The sequence below is a fragment of the Hevea brasiliensis genome, chromosome 3 (assembly GCF_030052815.1).
Source record: "Hevea brasiliensis isolate MT/VB/25A 57/8 chromosome 3, ASM3005281v1, whole genome shotgun sequence".
Classification (NCBI taxonomy): Eukaryota; Viridiplantae; Streptophyta; class Magnoliopsida; order Malpighiales; family Euphorbiaceae; genus Hevea; species Hevea brasiliensis.
The window spans coordinates 110,760,314-110,779,711 of NC_079495.1; the positions used below are offsets into that span (position 1 = coordinate 110,760,314).

The 19,398-nt window shown below is 33.6% G+C and overlaps 2 protein-coding genes and 2 pseudogenes across 5 annotated transcripts; 3 read left to right on the forward strand and 1 right to left on the reverse strand.

The window, feature by feature from the left end:
* Positions 1-2,532: 2,532 nt before the first annotated feature.
* LOC110639333 (3-ketoacyl-CoA synthase 7-like) lies at positions 2,533-4,265 on the forward strand (annotated as a pseudogene).
* A 514-nt stretch (positions 4,266-4,779) lies between these two features.
* LOC131178453 (secreted RxLR effector protein 161-like) lies at positions 4,780-5,256 on the reverse strand. The gene has a single exon (XM_058143419.1). It carries the CDS (start codon positions 5,254-5,256, stop codon positions 4,780-4,782), a length of 477 nt encoding a protein of 158 aa, XP_057999402.1.
* Positions 5,257-8,831: 3,575 nt separating this feature from the next.
* LOC110639284 (uncharacterized mitochondrial protein AtMg00810-like) lies at positions 8,832-10,426 on the forward strand (annotated as a pseudogene).
* Positions 10,427-14,100: 3,674 nt separating this feature from the next.
* On the forward strand, positions 14,101-16,644 carry LOC110639270 (uncharacterized). Of its 4 annotated transcripts, XM_021790142.2 has the most exons (3): positions 14,112-14,258; positions 14,641-14,708; positions 16,077-16,644. In XM_021790142.2, exon 3 carries the CDS (start codon positions 16,094-16,096, stop codon positions 16,439-16,441), a length of 348 nt encoding a protein of 115 aa, XP_021645834.2. In that variant the 5' UTR covers positions 14,112-14,258; positions 14,641-14,708; positions 16,077-16,093; the 3' UTR covers positions 16,442-16,644. The 4 variants fall into 4 exon arrangements, with proteins under 4 accessions (XP_021645833.2, XP_021645834.2, XP_021645836.2 ...); XM_021790141.2 differs by lacking the exon at positions 14,641-14,708 and having other exon boundaries at positions 14,101-14,258; XM_021790144.2 differs by lacking the exon at positions 14,641-14,708 and having other exon boundaries at positions 14,113-14,258; positions 16,084-16,644.
* Positions 16,645-19,398: the final 2,754 nt, after the last annotated feature.

The window sequence follows — 19,398 nt, forward strand, 5'->3', positions numbered from 1 at the left end:
ATTGTACAATATTTTTCATCCTAAACATTAATAATTTTACCTCTCTCCCCATCCTAATTAAGAAATAAAGAACTCACCTTTCATGTAGCTCAGCAGCCGCTAGATTTAGAAAACAGATAAAAATTTTCAACAGATGTTGATTCTGCTGAAGCTCTATTTGGCGGCAGAAAGTATCTCACAAGCTGACCCCATCTTCACTTGAAACCTAACAAAATATTAATTGATTAATTAATTGACACAGCTTATCAAACCGGTAAGAAATAAGATCAACGGGCCCTTCTCGCTGTCAATTCGAAGGTCCAATCCGACTTTCTTCAAAATTCCCTCTGCTTATGTGCTCTACACACCAACCATAGGATCGCTTGTTTCAAGGAAAAAAATTTTCCTACTTATAATCATTTAACATATAAAAATGTGATTTTTTTTTATTTATTATATATAATTATATCCCCAGCCCACACAGAAACAGAAGAAGAGGGTAAAAATATCTAAACAAATCACTTTTCTCTGTCTCTTTTTTTTATTTTTCACCTGATGCATTAACGACTGGCATATATGGCTTTTTCTAGAGAGCAATTCTTGGAATGCCTTGGTAGATTGTTTTCTATCATATGGGTCTCTTTAAAGAATGCCCACTCCAAGACTCAATCTCTCTCTTTCTTTCTCCCCATCGAGAAGTTGTATATAAATAGACGAGCAAGGTCAGCTTTCTTCGCTCCTGTGAACTAGAGTAGAGAGAGATATGGTGAAGGAGGGCATGCATCGTTATTATAATGGGCGAGTAGCTCTTGCTGGAGAAGCAGGGCACGTGCAATCACTCTTTTGAAACTCTCGAGAAATTGCGCGTGCTCCCCTTCTCCACCATGGGTTTCTCACCCTTCTTCGATTTCCTTCTCCTAGCAACCACACCCCAGTGCTCAATGCATAAAGGTAGGCTTTCCTACTGTGTTTTCGCCATATATAGGCTTTCTGTTTTGGCTCTGAGTTGCTTTTGCTGCTTATTGCTAGTTGAGATTTGGGGTATGGTCTCACTTGCCATGATTCTGCTGCTGTTTTGGTTTGCGGTTAGCAGTTGCTTTGCAGGTTTCCTTTTCCGTTGCAGGATTGGGTCTTGTAGCTGCTGCGTGTTCTTAATCTTATCCTGCAGAATCTGTTGCTCTTGGTTAGGTTGTAGCTGTTTTGCATCCTTAGCTACGGCATTATTTCTGCTCTGTTGTCTTGGTCTTGTTCTTTGTGTTCTTGGACCCTGTTTTAATTTGCCACATACTTGGTCCCTGTCTCACCGTCATTTCTTTTGCAGCTTTGATGCTGCTTATCCTTTCTCTCCAATTAATTAATAAATATTTTCTGCTTACTTAAAAAAAAAAAAAGACATTTTTGTATTTCCCTTTTGAAGATCAACCTTTGGTAGCTAGAATATGCATGGATTCAGCTCAGAGCTCTTTTTAGAAGTCACAGTACCTGAGGACCACAACTCCTACTCTTTGTATGGTAACTGCGGTTTTGCTGCATGGATAGATGTCATGGTAATTTATATATATATATATATATATATATATATATATATATATAAGTGAAAGAAACATATAGAATCTTTTTTCTTTTCTTGATGTGGAAATGAAGTATTTTGTGACGAAAAGATTCACTGATATATGAATTCGAAATCTTACAATTTTCAAAATAATTTCATTATTATTGGCTAATACTTACTGATTTAGAATCTTTTCATTTTACAAATTTAAAAGTATGCAATGAGTTAGAGAAAGGAAAGATTATAATTACGTCACTGTATAATATCATTTTTAATATTTAATGAGATAATCTGGTTAATTAAGTGATGTATAGATTTGAGAGCAAGAAAGGTGTGTCTAGTGATGGGCAAGTGGTACTCATTTTCTCTCTACTTTGCCCTTCGAAAGTGGGGGGGTTTGTGAAAGCAAAAGTAAAGAAGATTTTTTGAGTTCATCGCATAGGCAAAAGAGTGTTGGAAATTGAAATGGGGCGGATATAGCGGTAAGGGCGGGGCGGGGAGGGAGGGAGGGGGGACAAGGACAGTGCCTGAATTGAAGATCCTTAAAACTCAAGCAATGGTTAAGCAAACACCCAACATGACAGTATGACAGTGTCTGAGAGATGAGAAGGAATATATATAAGAGAGGTTGGACTCTATACACGCAATGCACGAATCTCTAGACAGAAAAAAAAAAACCTTTGCTTTTAACCATGACTATGTCACATTTTGGCAGAGTATATGTATCTCGTGTTGTATAAAATACCCAATGCTAAAAACTGTAACTTAACCATAAATTTTTATCTAGTATATATATCTCGTGTTGTACAGGATACCCAATGCTAAAAACTGTAACTCACCATAAATTTTTATTTAAATAAAATATATCATAAATTTAAAATATAAATATATAATATTTATTTATTTAATAATTAAGTTTTATTATACATTTTGTGTCTTGACTTCACCATTGAATGTTTAATTTCATCACCTTTGCATAAGAAGTTAGACCAGCTGTTGATTATGCTTAAACAGGGACACACCTCCTTTCCCTCTGTCAAGCTAACAACATATCATACACATGTACTTAATTATAGGCTATAGCAACTCATTTACTTGCATGCAGCTATAGATAACTCAAAATTCACCCAAGAAACAGAAAGCCATGGCAATTATGCGAACCTTCATGATGTGGGAGCAATCCAAAATTGGTGAAGTTCTCCTAATCCTATTTGCCAATAACTTCAAATTTTTAGCAGCAATTTCTCTTCTTGCAATTGCCATATACATTATTTCTTTCAATTCCAAGCGTGTTTACCTTGTCGATTTCATGTGCTATAAGGCATAGAATATTCACAGAGTTCCCATTTCCACCTTCATAGAACGTGAAGAAAGATCGGGTAATTTCAATGGTTCAACTGTCGAGTTTCAAGCCATTGTCTGAAAGATCAGGTGTCGGAAACGAAACTTACCTCCTGTGGGGCATCCATCTATTCCTAGCATATCATTCTTGGAAGTATACCATTGAAGAGTTTGAAATGGTGTTATTTACAGTAGTTGAAGACCTCTTGAGAAAGCACAAGATCATCCCAAAAAGCATTGACATTTTAATCACAAATTGTAGTCTTTCACGCCCAACTCCTTCTTTAGCAGCAATGATCATTAACAAATTTGGGTTCAGAAGCAATGTTACGAGTTTCAATTAATCTTTCTGGAATGGGGTGCAGCGCAGGGCTCTTGTCAATATCGTTAGCTAAAGACCTTCTGAAAGTGCATAAAAACTCTTTGGTTCTTGTCCTCAGCACAGAATCAATGTGTTCCAAATCCAATATGTACCATTACCAAGAGAAAATCAAGTCTATGCTTCTCGCAAACTGCTTGTTTCGAATGGAAGGTGCTGCTATTTTTCTCTCGAACCGAAAATCGACAGGGAAATCGCTAAATATGAACTTCAACATCTGGTAAGGACCCATCTTGGTTCTAAAGATGATTCTTACAATTGTGTGCTCCAACAAGAAGACTATGAAGGTTACGCAGGAGTATCATTATCAAGATTAATTCTGCAAGTAGCCGCAGAAGGATTGAAAATCAATTTGCCAACGTCGGCTGCATTGGTCCTACCTTATCTGAGCTAATCAAATGTCATTGTCATATCATCGAATGTGTTTTGGCGAGGGCACTTGCATACCCAACTTCAAGAAAGCTTTTGATCATTTTTGTGTTCATGCTGATGGGAAGACTCTGATTGATGCTATAAAGGAGAATCTTAAGTTGTAGGATGGGGAAGTGGAAGCATCAAAGATGACACTTACAGAGTTGGGAACACATCTTCCTCATCAATTTGGTTTACTCTTAAGATATCTTGAGGCAAAAGGTAGAGTTAAAAAAAGGGATAGAATGCGGCAATTAGCATTTGGAGGTGGTTTTAAATGCAACAGTGCTGTTTGGAAATGTATTTCCAGGTTGAAACCTGAAGTTTCAAATGTTTGGATGAATAGTTGATGATACGTGTCAAAATCGACTCAAATAGTTAGTGCCTGGTCTAAGAGTCAAAACGAGAAAAAAGAGTCTTTGACATGGAACATCTACACTGAGCAGATGAGATCCGGGCTAATTAAATTGCACAAAAAAGACATGTGGTCTAGACTGAGCGAAAGATTGCTCGGTCAGGTATAGCTGAACGAACACAAATAAATGTATAAAAATAATGTTATAAAATATCAGATAATAGAACAGAAATGAGAAGATTTTATTACTGCACTTTATTCATTAACACAGGAAGCCTTTAAATAGGCTGTACACCAATTAATAAAGCAAGAAAATAGCAACTAACATAAAAATGTAGAGCTGAATCCTAAAGACTTGGTGAACAGTTTCAAGTACGAACAAATTCCTGCAAACTAGGACAAATTAAGCCACATGAAAAATAACAAATACTGACTTATTCAATAAACCCTCCCTTAAACTAATGATTATACATTAGTTTAAACTGAATTCTTTGAACAAACTCCAAGCAACTCCCTAAGCGTTTGAAATGCACTTAGTTTGAGGGCCCTTGTAAATATATCAGCAACTTGATCCTCACTTCTGCAGTAGACAATATCACTTGTTTCATTTCTTGTAAGATCTCTCAAGAAATGGTATCTTACACCTCCCATGTAGAATTGGGTTTTTGGACAGCTTTATTGCTGAATTGTTGTCACAAAAAATTGTTGTAGCTCCTTTTTGCTTGAAGTGCAGTGCTGCAAGAATTTGCCTCAACCAATAGCTTAACAAGTACACAAACTTGCAGCTATGAATTCAGCTTCAGTTGTTGAGAAGGTGACAATTGATTGTTTCTTTGATGACCATGACACTGCTCCAAACCCCATCATGAAGACATAACCAGATGTGCTTTTTCTATCATCCAGATCTCCAGCGTAATCGCTATCTGTAAAGCCAAACAACTCTGATTTTTCTCCATTCTTATACTTGATTCCATAATCAGCTGTACCTTGCAAGTATCTAAGGATTCGTTTTGCATCTAAGAGATGCATCTCTTTTGGACACTCCATGAATCTGCTGATGAGACTTACGGCATGCATTATGTCTGGCCTCGTTGCGGTTAAATACATCAGGCTTCCCATAATTTGCTTGTGAAGTGTGTTCTCAACCCTTCTACCTTGAAAATCTTTGACAAGCTTCAAGCCTGTTTTTGCTGGTGTACTACAAGGATTGCAATCTTTCATTTGAAACTTATTTAACATCTCCTACACATAGTTTTTCTAAGAAATAAAGATGCCTGCAGCAGATTGAACAACCTCTATACCAAGAAAGTAATGCATCATGCCAAGATCAGACATATCGAATTCACCCATCATAGACTCCTTAAATTTATCAAACATGGCCTTATCATTTCCAGTATAGATTAAGTCATCTAAATATAAACAGACTATGAGCATTTTCCTATCATCTTCAAATTTTATGGAAAGTGTATGTTCATAAGGACATTTGTGAAAACCTCCCTTTAGAAAATAGGCTTCAATACGACTATACCAAGCACGTGGGGCTTGTTTTAGTCCATATAAAGCCTTTTTAACTTACACACTTTACACTCCTCTCCAATTTTGACATAGCCTGGAGGTTGATTAACAACTACCTGCTCTTTTAATTCTCTATGCAAGAAGGCTGATTTGACATCTAGCCGGAAGAAAGACCATGAATTTTAAGCTGCCAATGCAATTACTAATCTGATCGTGTCTGTTAGCATAATTACAGCAATTAGCATGATTATAGGAGATTTGTGTAGCATAATTACAGCAATTAGTATGATTATAGGCGATTTGTATAGCATAATTACAACAATTATTATTGTTATCTAAATTAGCTCATATTCTCATGTATAAATAGATGTAATATCTCTGTAAATAAGACATAGATAAATACACAATTATTTTCTTCATTACTTGTATTCTTCCTTCATTACTTGTATTCTTCCTTCTAACATGGTATCAGAGCTGTAAAGCTTTTATTTCTAATTTCTGGGGTCTCTCTTCTCTCTCTACAACCTATTCTGGTTCATTTTTTCATTCCTATTATTATAACATTTTTTTTTCTTTCTCCTCGTCTTGTTATCAATGGAGAAATATGATATTTCAAAACCTATTGCAACAGTTATAACTGGTTCCAACTATAATCTTTGGGTTCAAGGAATGAAAAGTTTTTTGATAGGTCGCAAGCTTTGGCGTATTGTTACCAGAGATATCACTACACCGACAAAAGATAACGATGAAACTGATGCAAAATTTGCTAACCGTCTTGAGGATTGGGATAGTAAAAATCATCAAATAATCACCTGGTTTCGCAATACCTCTATCTCGTCCATCCACATCCAATTTGCTAATTATAACTCTGCAAAAGAAATCTGGGATATTTTGGCTAATCGATATCAGACCACTGGACTTGCCCACTATTATCAGTTATGGACTACTCTTCATAATCTGAAATAAGAAGCAGGTCAATCTGTGAATGATTTTCTTACCTAGGTCCAACCCATTTGGAATCAAATATCTCAGGCCAAAATCAGTGAAGATCATCTTCATCTCGTTCAAGTTCTAATGGCTCTTCGATCAGAATATGAGGCCGTTCGAGCTTCCCTGCTACATCGAAATCCACTCCCATCATTGGATACTGCTATTCAAGAGATTATTTTTGAAGAGACTCATCTCAGTTTGGATAAAACTCCTCAATTTGAAACTGCTCTTACAACTACTTGATCCTCACATCAGAAATCTGACAATCAACTCTGTAAGAATTATAATCAAATTAGTCATGCTTTTGTATATTGTCCTACTATAGAATGCAGATATTGTCATGGTTACGGTCATATTCTTGAACATTGCAAGGCATTCTAAATTCAAGAATATCTCAAAGCCTGGATCTTCCCCTGTCACTGCTGTTGCTGCTACTAAGGGTTCTACTGCCATCACCATGAGTGATCTTGAGGCACTATTCAAATAGGTTATCTCTTCTAATTCTCCTACTGCCATGTCTGCCACTCCAAGTAATTTTTATTGGCTTTTTAACTCTGCATGTTGTAATCATATGACCACTAATCTTAAATTCTTGTCTTCTGCAAATCTTACCATCACACATACTGCAAATGGTACTAAAATGAACATCACACATACTGGTCATGTGTCTACTTCAAATCTTCATCTCCCTAACACCTATTATATCCTTAATTTGGCACTCAATCTTATTTCTATTGGCCAGTTGTGTGAAAAAGGATTAAATGTTATTTTTTCTCCCCATGGTGTCCAGGTACAGGATCCACAAACGGGACAGATTCTTGGGGAGGGTCGCAGAGTGGGTCGATTATTTGAGCTTGCATCTTTACATCTTCCTCAGAGATTTGTGTCTCCAGCGATAATCCCTAATTCCTCCATTCACCAATGGCATCTTCATCTTGGTCATGCTTCTGCCAGTAAAATTCAACCTTTAATTTCTCGTGGATTATTAGGATCTACTAAGTTTGAGTCATTTAATTATTTAAATTGTCAGCTTGCAAAACAACCTGCATTATCTTTTTCTCATAATAATACTACTTCAGACACTCCTTTTGGTTTAATTCATTCTGACATTTGGGGTCCTTCTCCTATTTTTTAAATAAATGGTTTTCATTATTTTGTGATATTTATTGATGATTATTCTCGGTTTACTTGGATATATTTTTTGAAATATCGATATGAGTTATCACAAATTTACATCACATTTGCAAAAATGATTAAAACTCAGTTCTCTTGTGACATTAAAATTCTCTGAACAGACAATGCCATGGAATATCGGGATTTTTCTTTACTTCAATTTCTTAGTCAACAAGGCACCGTTGTTCAACGTTCTTGTCCTCACAACTCTCAACAGAATGGGCGAGCCGAACGCAAGCATCGCCATATTCTTGATTCTGTACATACTCTTTTTCTTTCTGCCTCATGTCCAGAAAAATTTTGGGGAGAAGCAGCTCTTCATGCTGTTTATATTATTAACCGTCTTCCTACCTTGGTTCTTCATAATTTATCTCCTTTTGAAAAGTTGTTTGGACAACTTCCTGACTATTCCATCCTTAAACCTTTTGGATGTGTTTCTTTTATTCTTTTACAACCCCATAAACATACCAAATTAGAATCCCGTACTCGTCTATGTTGTTTTCTTGGTTATGACATTGAACACAAAGGGTATCGTTGTTGGGATCCTGTTTCTAATAAGTTACGCATCTCTCGTCATGTTACCTTTTGGGACAATACTATATTCTCTTCTCTTTCCAAATTTCATCACTCTGTCAATACTGACTCTCTATTTTCACCGACTCCTCCAAAGAGTCAGTTTCAAGTCCTAATCCATGTGATTTTGATGTGATCAATATTAGACCAACTACACACCTTCGTTGAATCTGCACGATTATTGATCCGATTACTGCTTTGCATCTCCTCCTAGCACTACTCTTTGTCGTTCTACGTGTAAGAGAAACTCCTCATTATCTTTCTGATTTTCCTTTGTTACTCTACTATTGCAACCCTTCATGAGCCTCGTTCTTATCGTGAGGCAAGTATCGACCCTCTTTGGCGACAAGCTATGGTACCGAACTTGTGCTTTTGAGAAAACTCATACTTGGGATTTAGTTGATCTTTCACCAAACAAGACCCCTATTGGTTGCAAATGGATTTACAAAATAAAGACCCGTTCTGATGGAACTATTGAACGCTACAAAGCTTGCTTAGTAGCCAAAGGGTACACTCAAGATTATGGTATCGACTATGAAGAAACTTTTGCTTCAGTGGCCTGATTAACATCTATTCGCAGTCTCTTAGCTATTGCTGCAGTTCGTAAATGGAAACTTTTCCAAATGGATGTCAAAAATGCTTTTCTTCATGGTGATTTAACAGAAGAGGTTTATATGCATCCTCCTCCTGGTTATCATTCTCCTCATAAGGTTTGCAAACTTCGGTGAGCCTTATATGGATTAAAACAAGCTCCCAGGGCCTGGTTTGCCAAATTTAGTTCCACTCTTGCTCAATTTGGTTTTCTCTCTAGTCCACATGATTCTGCATTATTCACTCGCTGAACTGACAGTGGTATTGTTCTTCTGTTGCTTTATGTTGATGATATGATAATAACAGGAGATGATTCATCTGGTATTTCAGAGTTACAATATTATCTCAATCAGCATTTTGAAATGAAAGACCTGGGTTCTCTTAACTATTTTTTGGGTCTTGAAGTTTCTCAAAATTCTGATAGCTATTATCTATCTCAAGCCAAGTATGCATCCGACTTACTTTCTCGAGCAAGCATCACTAATAGCAAAATAATATCAACCCCATTGGAGCTCAATTGCAAACTTACACCTCTTGATGGCACTCCTCTTGATGATCCTACTTTTTATCAACAGCTTGTCGGGAGTTTTATTTATCTCACAGTTACTCGACCTGATATTTCATATGTTGTTCATCTAGTCAGCCAGTTTATGTCTGCTCCTCGCTCAACTCATTTCTCTGTAGTACTTCGAATCCTTCGTTATATCAAAGGCACTCTTTTTCATGGTTTGTACTTTTTCGCTACCTCCTCCCTAGTATTATCTGGCTACTCTGATGCTGATTGGGCTGGTGATCTGACAGATCATCGTTCTACAACTAGTTATTATTTCTTCTTGGGTAATTCTCTTATCTCTTGGCATAGCAAAAAGCAAACTGTTGTTGCACGTTCTAACACAGAATCTGAATATCGTGCTCTTGCTGATGCTACATCTGAATTACTTTGGTTACGGTGGTTATTAACTGATTTGGGTGTCACTCATTATTCTGCCACAATGCTTCATTGCGATAATAGAAGTGCCATAGAGATTTCTCATAATGATGTATTTCATGAGCGTACCAAATACATCGAAATTGATTGTCATTTTGTACGTCATCATGTTGCTCATAGCACCATATGTTTGATTCCTGTCTCCTCTGTCAGCCAAACCGCTGATATATTCACCAAAACACATCCTCCCACTCGCCTTCAGGATCTCTTAAGCAAACTCAAGTTGGCAAACTCAAGTTGGCACCTGTGCTACCACTTTGAGTTTGAGGGGGGAGGGGTGTTAGTATAATTACAGCAATTAGCATGATTATAGGAGATTTGTGTAGCATAATTACAGCAATTATTATTCTTATCTAAATTAGCTCATATTCTCATATATAAATAGATATAATATCTCTGTAAATAAGACAGACAAATACACAATCATTTCCTTCATTACTTGTATTCTTTCTTTTAACAATGTCGAGCCTTGCAACAAGAGCAAACACTTCTTTGTAATCAATGTCGAATCCTTGCTTATATCCTTCAGTGATTAAGCGAGCTTTGCATTTATCAACTTCACAGTTCTCTTTCAATTAGGGGTGAGCATTTGGTTAACCGAACCGAATCGAACTGAATTTTCAACTAATTGAATTATTAACCAACTCTAAAATTATTAATCAAACTGAATCGAAATAAAGAGAAAACTGAAATTAATCGAAACTGAAAATATTTGGTCGGTTATCGGTTATAACCAAATTAACAAAAAATACAAAATATATATTTTATATTATTAATTATTTAATAAAATATTAATAAAAATGTATTTATATTTTTTTTATTTATAAAAAATAATAAATATGATTTAATATTAATAAGATAATAATTATAAGTTAAATATTATTATAAAATTATAAAAATAATAATTATAAATAATATAATATTAATAAAATTATAATTAATATATTAATTAATTAAAATTCAATTATTTCCATTAGTACAATTACCAAATCAAAGGTAATGAAACTGATAATCGAAAACTGAAAATTTTTATTATTACTAACTGAAAATTGAAACAAATCAAATTTACTCTTATCAAAATAACCGAATTTCATTGGTTCAATTCGGTTATTCAGTTATAACCGAATAATGCGCACCCCCACTTTCAATTTTGTCTTATAAACCCATTTAACATCAATGGTCTTCAGTCCTTTTGGAAGTTCTGTTAAGTCCCATGTATCATTCCTTTCTATAGCTGCAATTTCATCATGCATCGCTCTCCTCCATTTCGATTGTTTAACAGCTTCTTCATAGGTTACAGGATCACAGTCTGTAAAGAGAGCAAAATGCATGAGTGGATCTTCAGATTGATCAATTCCTATTACCTCATAGTCGCTCATCCATGCTGGCCTCCTTCTAAGTCATGGAGTCCTTGGTTCTCTTGTAGTTGTAGGTGAGTCTACTGCTTGCTCATCTTGAATAATGGTTGAGTGCTGCTGATTCTCCATAAGTTGCTGCCAATTCTCCATAAGTTGATGCCCTTCTTCGACTTTTTCTCCATCAAAATCTACAGGAATATGTTGTTCAGCCCCATCTGCCTTCCATTGCCAAAAATTGTCGTCATCAAAGATTACATTTCGGCTAGTAATAATCTTCTTAGTATTAGGATTATACAATTTGTAAGCTTTTGAATAATCACTAACACCAAGAAAGACACATTTTTCTCCCTTATTGTCTAGCTTTTTTCTTCTCTCATCTAGTATGTGAGTGTAGGCAATACACCTAAAGATTTTGAAGTAGCTAACATTCGGTCTCCTGCCACTCCAAGCTTCTTCGGGTGTCATATTCTGAACTGCTAGAGATGGACTTCTATTCAGAATGTGAATGCTCCAGTTGACGGCCTCTAACCAAAACTTCTTTGGAATTTTACTCTTCATCAATGGACTCCTCACCATGTTCATGATTGTGAGGTTCTTTCTTTCACACATGCCATTTTGTTGTTGAGTGTAAGTTGTCGTTAGTTGCCTTTTAATGCCATGCTCGTCACAAAAATTTGTAAATTCATACGAATTACATTCATCTCCACGATCAGTCCGCAACACTTGAATTGAGCACCTTGCTTCCTTCTCAACCATAGCTTCATAGCTTTTAAAAGCTATGAACACTTTAGATTTATCTTGTAAGAAGTAAACCCAAGTTTTTCTACTTAAATCATCAATAAAAGTGATGACATATCATTTACCTCCATTAGAGAGAAGATTGATTGGCTCGCAAATGTCGGAATGTACAATTATTGATTGGCTCGCAAATGTCGGAATGTACAATCTCCAACTGCTGTCTTGCTCTCCGATTTTTTCCTTACGGAAATGACCCTCGGTGTTGTTTGCTGACAATGCATTCTTCATAGACATTTGAGTTGCTTGTGAAGTTTGGAAGACCAGCAGCCATGTTTTTCTGTTGAAGCATCCTTAGACCACCAAAACTGAGATGACCATAGCGATAATGCCATAGCAAAGCCATGTCTTTTAATTTTGCTGAAAAACATGTTTGATCAACATTGTTGAGATAGAGAGGAAACATCCTGTTTACTGACATTGGAACTTGAGTAATTAAGCCCAATTTAGCATCTTGGATTTGGCATACTCCATCTTTGATAGATATCTCATAGCCCTTCTCTTGCAGTTGACCGATACTCAACAACTTGGTCTTTAAATCTGGAACAAAAAGGACATTGGAAATGGTTTGAGTAGCATTTCCTTTAGTCTGAATAATCACTTGTCCCTTTCCCTTGATTGAGATTTTGGAGTTATCCCCAAATTTCACATTGTTTCGAAATGATTCGTCTAAAGTGGAGAAGACTGACTTATCACCACACATATGATTGCTGCAGCCTGTGTCTAAATACCACATATTCTTGCTAGTTTTCTCTTTCGTATGACAAACCATCAAGAGAGAAACTTCCTCCTCATTTTGTGCAAAATGTGATTTTTCTCCATTGTTTTTAGACAAGTTAGTAGGACATTCAGATTTGTAATGTCCATACCCATGGCACCGATAGCATTCTACATTAGACTTATCTCTTAAGTCTGGTCTGTGAGTGGCTGAATGGAATCTGCCTCGTCCTCTTCCTTTTCCTCTTCCTCTAGAACCACGAGACAGATTGTCTGATTGCTGCTGCTGCTATTGTTGATTCTTGCTATCAGTTGATCCTTTATTCTATTTTCTATCTATTTTATTTGAGGCCGAGGACTGACCATTAGTGAATGCTTGTAATGCTTGTTTATCATTTTCTTGCTGATTGAGCTTTTGTTCATGGACCAGCAAAGAACTTTTCAATTCATCAAGTGAGAGTTCATCAATATCCTTAGACTCCTCTAAGAGCATACAACAAAATTAAATTTTAGAGTCATGGATTGCAGTATTTTCTCAATAATAACAACATCATCTGACTTGTCCCCATGGATTCGCATCTCATTGGCAATTGTCTCCAAAATTGAATGATCAATGGCTTGGAACAAATAATTCTTTGCTTTGAGATCCTTCAACTTCATTGCTTCTATTTCTACTTTTTGTGAAGTTTGACACTGTTGTGTCAATTGCTGGTATTCCATTAGAAACAACTTGGCAATACTCCTTTGATCTCAAGAAATTCTCCATCAACATGCTCCAACGATCATAATGACCATCAAAGCGAGGAATTGCAGATTGGATGAAATTTTCTGAAGCCATAAGTCACTTGTGTTGCTGCTACAAACTCGGTTTTTCTCGCCATCACTTGTTTCACTCGGCTCTGATACCACTGTTATAAAATATCAAATAATAGAACAGAAATGAGGAGATTTTACTACTGCACTTTATTCATTAACATAGGAAGCCCTTAAATAGGCTGTACACCAACTAATAAAGCAAAAAAATAGCAACTAACTTAAAAATGCAGAGCTGAATCCTAAAGACTCGGTGAACACTTGGGGAACAAATAAGTGGAGACATTCGCTCGACAAGCCGAGCATCGACCACTGAGAAAAACTCAAAATGACTTAAATAATTCACAAAATTGAGAATTTAAATGATGATTGCCTCAAAAATTCGTAGGTTCCAATTTAGAGATGTTCTATTTGAATTGATCTCAAATGATTTATAATTTATAAATTAATTTAAAATTTTTATTGTGTATTAGATGGGTAATCCAAAATAATAAAATCTAGACTTGTCCCGTGGATTTTGTTTGGTACGAAGGCCTGAGAGAGCTGGGTCCATAATTCACAAATTCAGCCCATTACAAGGATTCATTTATAGAAATCTAAGCGCTCCTCAAAAGTGCTGTAGCTACAACTGAAACATTGGCCTCTTTCCCTAGCCTGCTCGTTGTTTCTCCTCCAGCCTTCCTCTCAAAGGGAAGCTAACCCCGGGGCTAGAAGTTGGAACTCCTGAGGTCAGCCTATTCTCTTCCTAGCACAAAAGAATATGAATATATTGGATCTGTTTCGTAATTGAATAACCATGGGCATACCACTTGTTCGATGAAATGCTTATTAGAGAGAACATTTTGCTTATTTACACAAAGAATTTTCTTGAATTTTGTTGTTGATAAATTGTGAAAATGTGAAAAGAAATGGATGGAATATTTAGTTTTGCTTTGTGGGTTCATTGATTTTCTCATGAATTTGTGTTCTATTCATATTGGTATTTTCGTTAGTGCAATTGGTCTGACCAAAATGTTTCCTAATTGTGTGTACGTGCTAGACAATGGAGATTTTTGCTAAGACCCTTAAACCCTTCTTTGTCATTTATATACATTCTTTATTCTTTTGTAGAGTTAAACCTTTCTTTCCTTATCGGAATTATAGATAGTATGACAGAGAAGAATGATCAATAAAGATAAGTATGGTTTGGATACTAATTTTCTTTCCTTGATTCAGAAAGCTATCAACTTTGATTGGATTTTCTGAGTGTATGCATAGCATTGGAGTGTCAAGTTTGCATTTAGACAAAATAACAGCATACAAATGTTGACCTAAATAGACTTAAATAAGTATTTAGTGTATTTTAACTCTTGTATTGAGTGGAAAAGATAATGCTTTTCTTAGTTTTATGCGGTTGTACAACTTTCAGATAATGACATGATGTGTATGCTTCTGAATATTTAGGCCATTTTTGGGCCAATCACCATAAATTTCCTTTTCAATCAGCTTGTTTGATGCACAAGCTTTTGTGTCTTCTAGCATACTTGTTTGATTTCAAAAGAAATATAAGAGGGGAGCCTAATCTGGATAACTAGTAAATGAATAGGTTTCTCTACCGAGTAGTCACTGAAGTAGGTATTGACTATTTGATCCTTAGAAAAAGCCTTGCTGTGCTGGAGAGTTTATCCTAAAGTGCTATGCTATTCATGTGTCTCTTTGTATAGCAAGTATTTTTTGAGTGTAGAAGAAGGATACAGGGGTCCCAAAATTGAGTAAACTTCAGCTGAATCCACGCCCGTATGCCCATAAATATGGTAATCGAGATAAAATATGCTTTGCCATCTTAACTACAGAGTTGCAACCTCCAAAAAGTTGTTTTGGTTCCTTAATTTTAACCCATTCCAGCATTTTTCTCATTTCTCTCTTACAAATTTTGAGTTCCCCCCAATCCTGCAATTTTATTTTGTATTGCTACGCCTTTGTGTGTTAATGCACCCAAAGACTAACTCAGATTTCTACTTTGTTTGCACAATTGAAAGGAATAGTAAAAGCTATTTATTGTCTTGTTAATGCTTAATTCATGCAATTAGGCAGTTGAAGTACCATGTCAATGGGGAACTAAAGCATTGCATCTGCATGTAGGACAAGAAAAAACTTGCATTTGATTTTGCACATTTTTCGTTATATGGTGTTTTGGAAGTTAGAATCAGCATGTACTCCCTACAGATGAGTTTTGAATGATGCATCTACACACTTCTTTGTAAAACTCAGATGGTTTGCTTTACAGTTTGAAATTATTGTCATTGATCCTATTAAGAAGTTGATTTTTCTTTCCAAGTGAGTTTGGTAAGTTATATGTAATTGTGTATGGCTAAGAATCTTCTTTTACACATCTATCTCTATTTTATTCATCCTCTTCTCCATTTTAACAATTTGCTTGTCAAAATTGGTCATTAAATTTTTTTCAATGCAAATACAAATGAGGATAATTATTCCATTTCCCCTAGAATCACTAGCTTTGTAATTTGAATTATTCATGAATTTCAGTTTTTTGCTTGTGATATTAGCTTGCAGACAGATAGAGATGGTTATTCCACCACCAGTTAAGTGGCCACCTAGAGTCACAGAGTTTCTGAAACCTTATATCCTGAAGATGCACTTCACAAACAAATATGTGAGTGCCCAAGTTATGCACTCACCAACTGCCACAGTAGCATGTTCTGCAAGCTCACAAGAGAAGGCCTTGAGGTCGAGCATGGAGAATACTCGAGATGTAGCAGCTGCAGCCAAAATTGGGAAAATACTCGGGGAGCGCCTGCTGCTCAATGACATACCTGCTGTTTCTGTTTTCCTGAAAAGAGAACAGAGATATCATGGAAAGTTGAAAGCTGTGATTGATTCTGTGAGAGAAGCTGGTGTCAAACTCCTATAAATTGTTGTTCCAAGGATTTCTACCGAGTCCTGAACAGATTACTTGCAGAGATGATTTTTTTTTTTTTCTTTTTCTTTTGAACTTGTTAATGGCAAGAAAAAGATTGTATGTTAATGGATATTTAATTTGTTTATGATTTGGTTAGGCAAATAATCATGTAGACTTATCATACACTAAACAAAGCAAGCTTGACCTTGTGCTTATGTGATGGAGACAAGGAAAATACTAATCGACTATGACAAAGTGAGTTAAAATACTCAGGTCGAGGCGGCTAAGGTTTGTAATCGGAACCAGATCGAATTAAAACTGTATTTAAGTCAAAAATGGAATTTATTTTTTTATAGACAATTTTGATCATTGAATTTAATTAAAATTAAATGTATCAAAATAAAATTAGAATTGAAAGACTTCTCGATTTGACATGATTTCACTTCTTAAAATCAGAAATAAAATTTGAAAATATTGCCCGCAAATTAGCAAAACAATTTGATGAATTTTTAATTTAATTACACTAAAATTATGAGATTTTAAATTAGAAAAAAAAAAAAAAAAAGCAAGAGCATATTGTGGGGCCATGTTAGAATAATGTTTTTTTGAGGGAAAGGGCATAATTAGTGTGAAGATCACTTCCATGTGAGCACTATTTCCCCATCACATCGGTTTCCGTAAATTATAGGTTTTCTCGTAATGCGTAATTACGTATGTACCCTTGTTTGTCTGTTGGGAAATAAAATATGAAAATAGAATCCAATGGGACGAGACTGATAAATCCAAATGGTCCCATAAAAAAAATAGTTTATTTTATATAAAATATCTGAAATAATCGTCCAGCATTTTTAATTTAATGGCTGTAATTAATAATCCATAATTAAATATTAGTAATCAATTACTTAAAAAAACTGAAACAAAAGTTTTCAATTTCAACTTTATAATTTTAATTTAAATCATTATTTCTTATTTTTAAAATCTAATTTGATTCACATCATTGATTAAAAAATATATAATTTTATTAATACAATAATAATTAAATTAAGAATAATCACATTACTGTTCTGTTAATATATACTCTTTCCTCCTTCAAAATTCTGCCATTTTTCTTATTATTATCCATTGTCCAACCAGACAAGGCGTACAATGTCGTTGTCAATGGGCGGCTACCAATTTCAAAAATATATATTAATTCCCAAAAAAAAAAATCAAAAGATTAATTATTCAAATAGATATGAGATGACTACTTTTTCAATGAGACGATGAGCCAAAATTGTATAAACCCCTTTTTTTTTAATTCAATAATTCAATTATGCATCAAGTAAATCAGCAGACAAAATAATATGAGAAAACAATTTTAAAAAGCATTTTTTGCATTATTTTATATTTAAATGCTAAACACATTAATTAATAAATAAATAGTTTTCAACCAATAAAAAAAAAAATTAGCGACCATTTAATATCACATATAATTGTATCCTAGCAAATCATCTTCATTGAAATTCATAATGAGCTAATATAAACAATAATATCAACCCAACAAATATAGAATATATATAAAATTAATTATGTAATTTTATATAATTTTATTATTATAATAATATACATCTTTTTCAATTTTAATTTAATTCAATACAATTCTTTGATTTAAAGTTCTCATAAGTAGAAATTTTTTTTTTAATTGCACTTAATTGTGTGTGTTCATCAAATTCAAAAAGATTGAATATTGAATAGAACTTCATTTTTATGTATTAAAGTGTTTAATTTATTGGATTAATATTATTTTTTTAATTTCTTATATTATAAAAAAGGAAAACTTATTATATAATTCGTATATTTTAATAAAATTAATTATTTAATTTTTATATTTTACAAAATATACACTATAATTTGTTTAATTATTATTTAGTCATTCGTCCTATAATCAAATGATATTAATATTAATCAAATTATTATTTAGTCTCATTATTTTAATGAAACTAATTAATTAATTTTTATTATTTAAAAAACATATTAATTATTTATTGTAATTTAATTTTATTAACTTATTAATTTATTTTGTTATACAAAAACAATCTTAACTTTATTTCCTTTTTATCCTCATTTATTTATCTATTTTCATATTTCTTTTTTACTAGCATCATTCTCTCTTTTTATTTTTTGTTTTGTTAAAAATTAATATAAACAGTATGCATAAAAAAATAATAAATTTTTCTAAATTTTTAAGTAATAAAAAAATTATATATAAAAATTATGTTCCAATAGAGAAACAAAAAAAAAATAATAATGTTTAAGGAATTGAGTAAAACTACTTAAATAAATTTTCTTTTAAAAAAATATAAATTCATATTTAAGCTTCATGCATCAGAATTTTCATTTTTATTTAGAAATAATTTTCTAAAATATTGTGTTTTTAAAATAAATAAATTGAATAATATTTTAATTAACATTAAAAAATTCTTTAACTAATAAAAATTTTGATAAAAAGATTAAATAATTTAATATAAATAAAATATAAAAATTAAATAATTAATTGTATTAAAATATAAAAATTAAATAATATTTTTTCATATAAAAAAAATGGTAAAAATATAAATTTCACCGTACACCGAGCAAAAGTACAAATTTTACCCCTGTTGATTGGCATTGATGCCCTTAGACTTGGCTAGCAGAGCCGCTCGGTCTAACTTAACGTACAAAGAATTAAAAATTTTGAAAGATTTAATTGTATTGATGGAATATATTTATTAAATTAATAGATGAATTATTTATTTTATATTTTAATTTTATAATTTTTTTTATGAATCTTATTATATCATTTGTAAATTTAAATTTCTTATTTAAGGGAGAATATATACCTTATAGAGTATTTTAAAAAAGGAATAAAATATTTTAATAATAAAAACATACATAAAATTTTAGATAAAGAAAAAAATTATAGAATTAAAAATTTATTCACTCAAAATTTA

Coding starts and splice junctions, on each gene's coding strand:
- LOC131178453 (XM_058143419.1), bottom strand. CDS start 5,256: ATGTTAAATAAGTTTCAAATGAAAGATTGCAATCCTTGTAGTACACCA.
- LOC110639270 (XM_021790141.2), top strand. CDS start 16,094: ATGGTTATTCCACCACCAGTTAAGTGGCCACCTAGAGTCACAGAGTTT.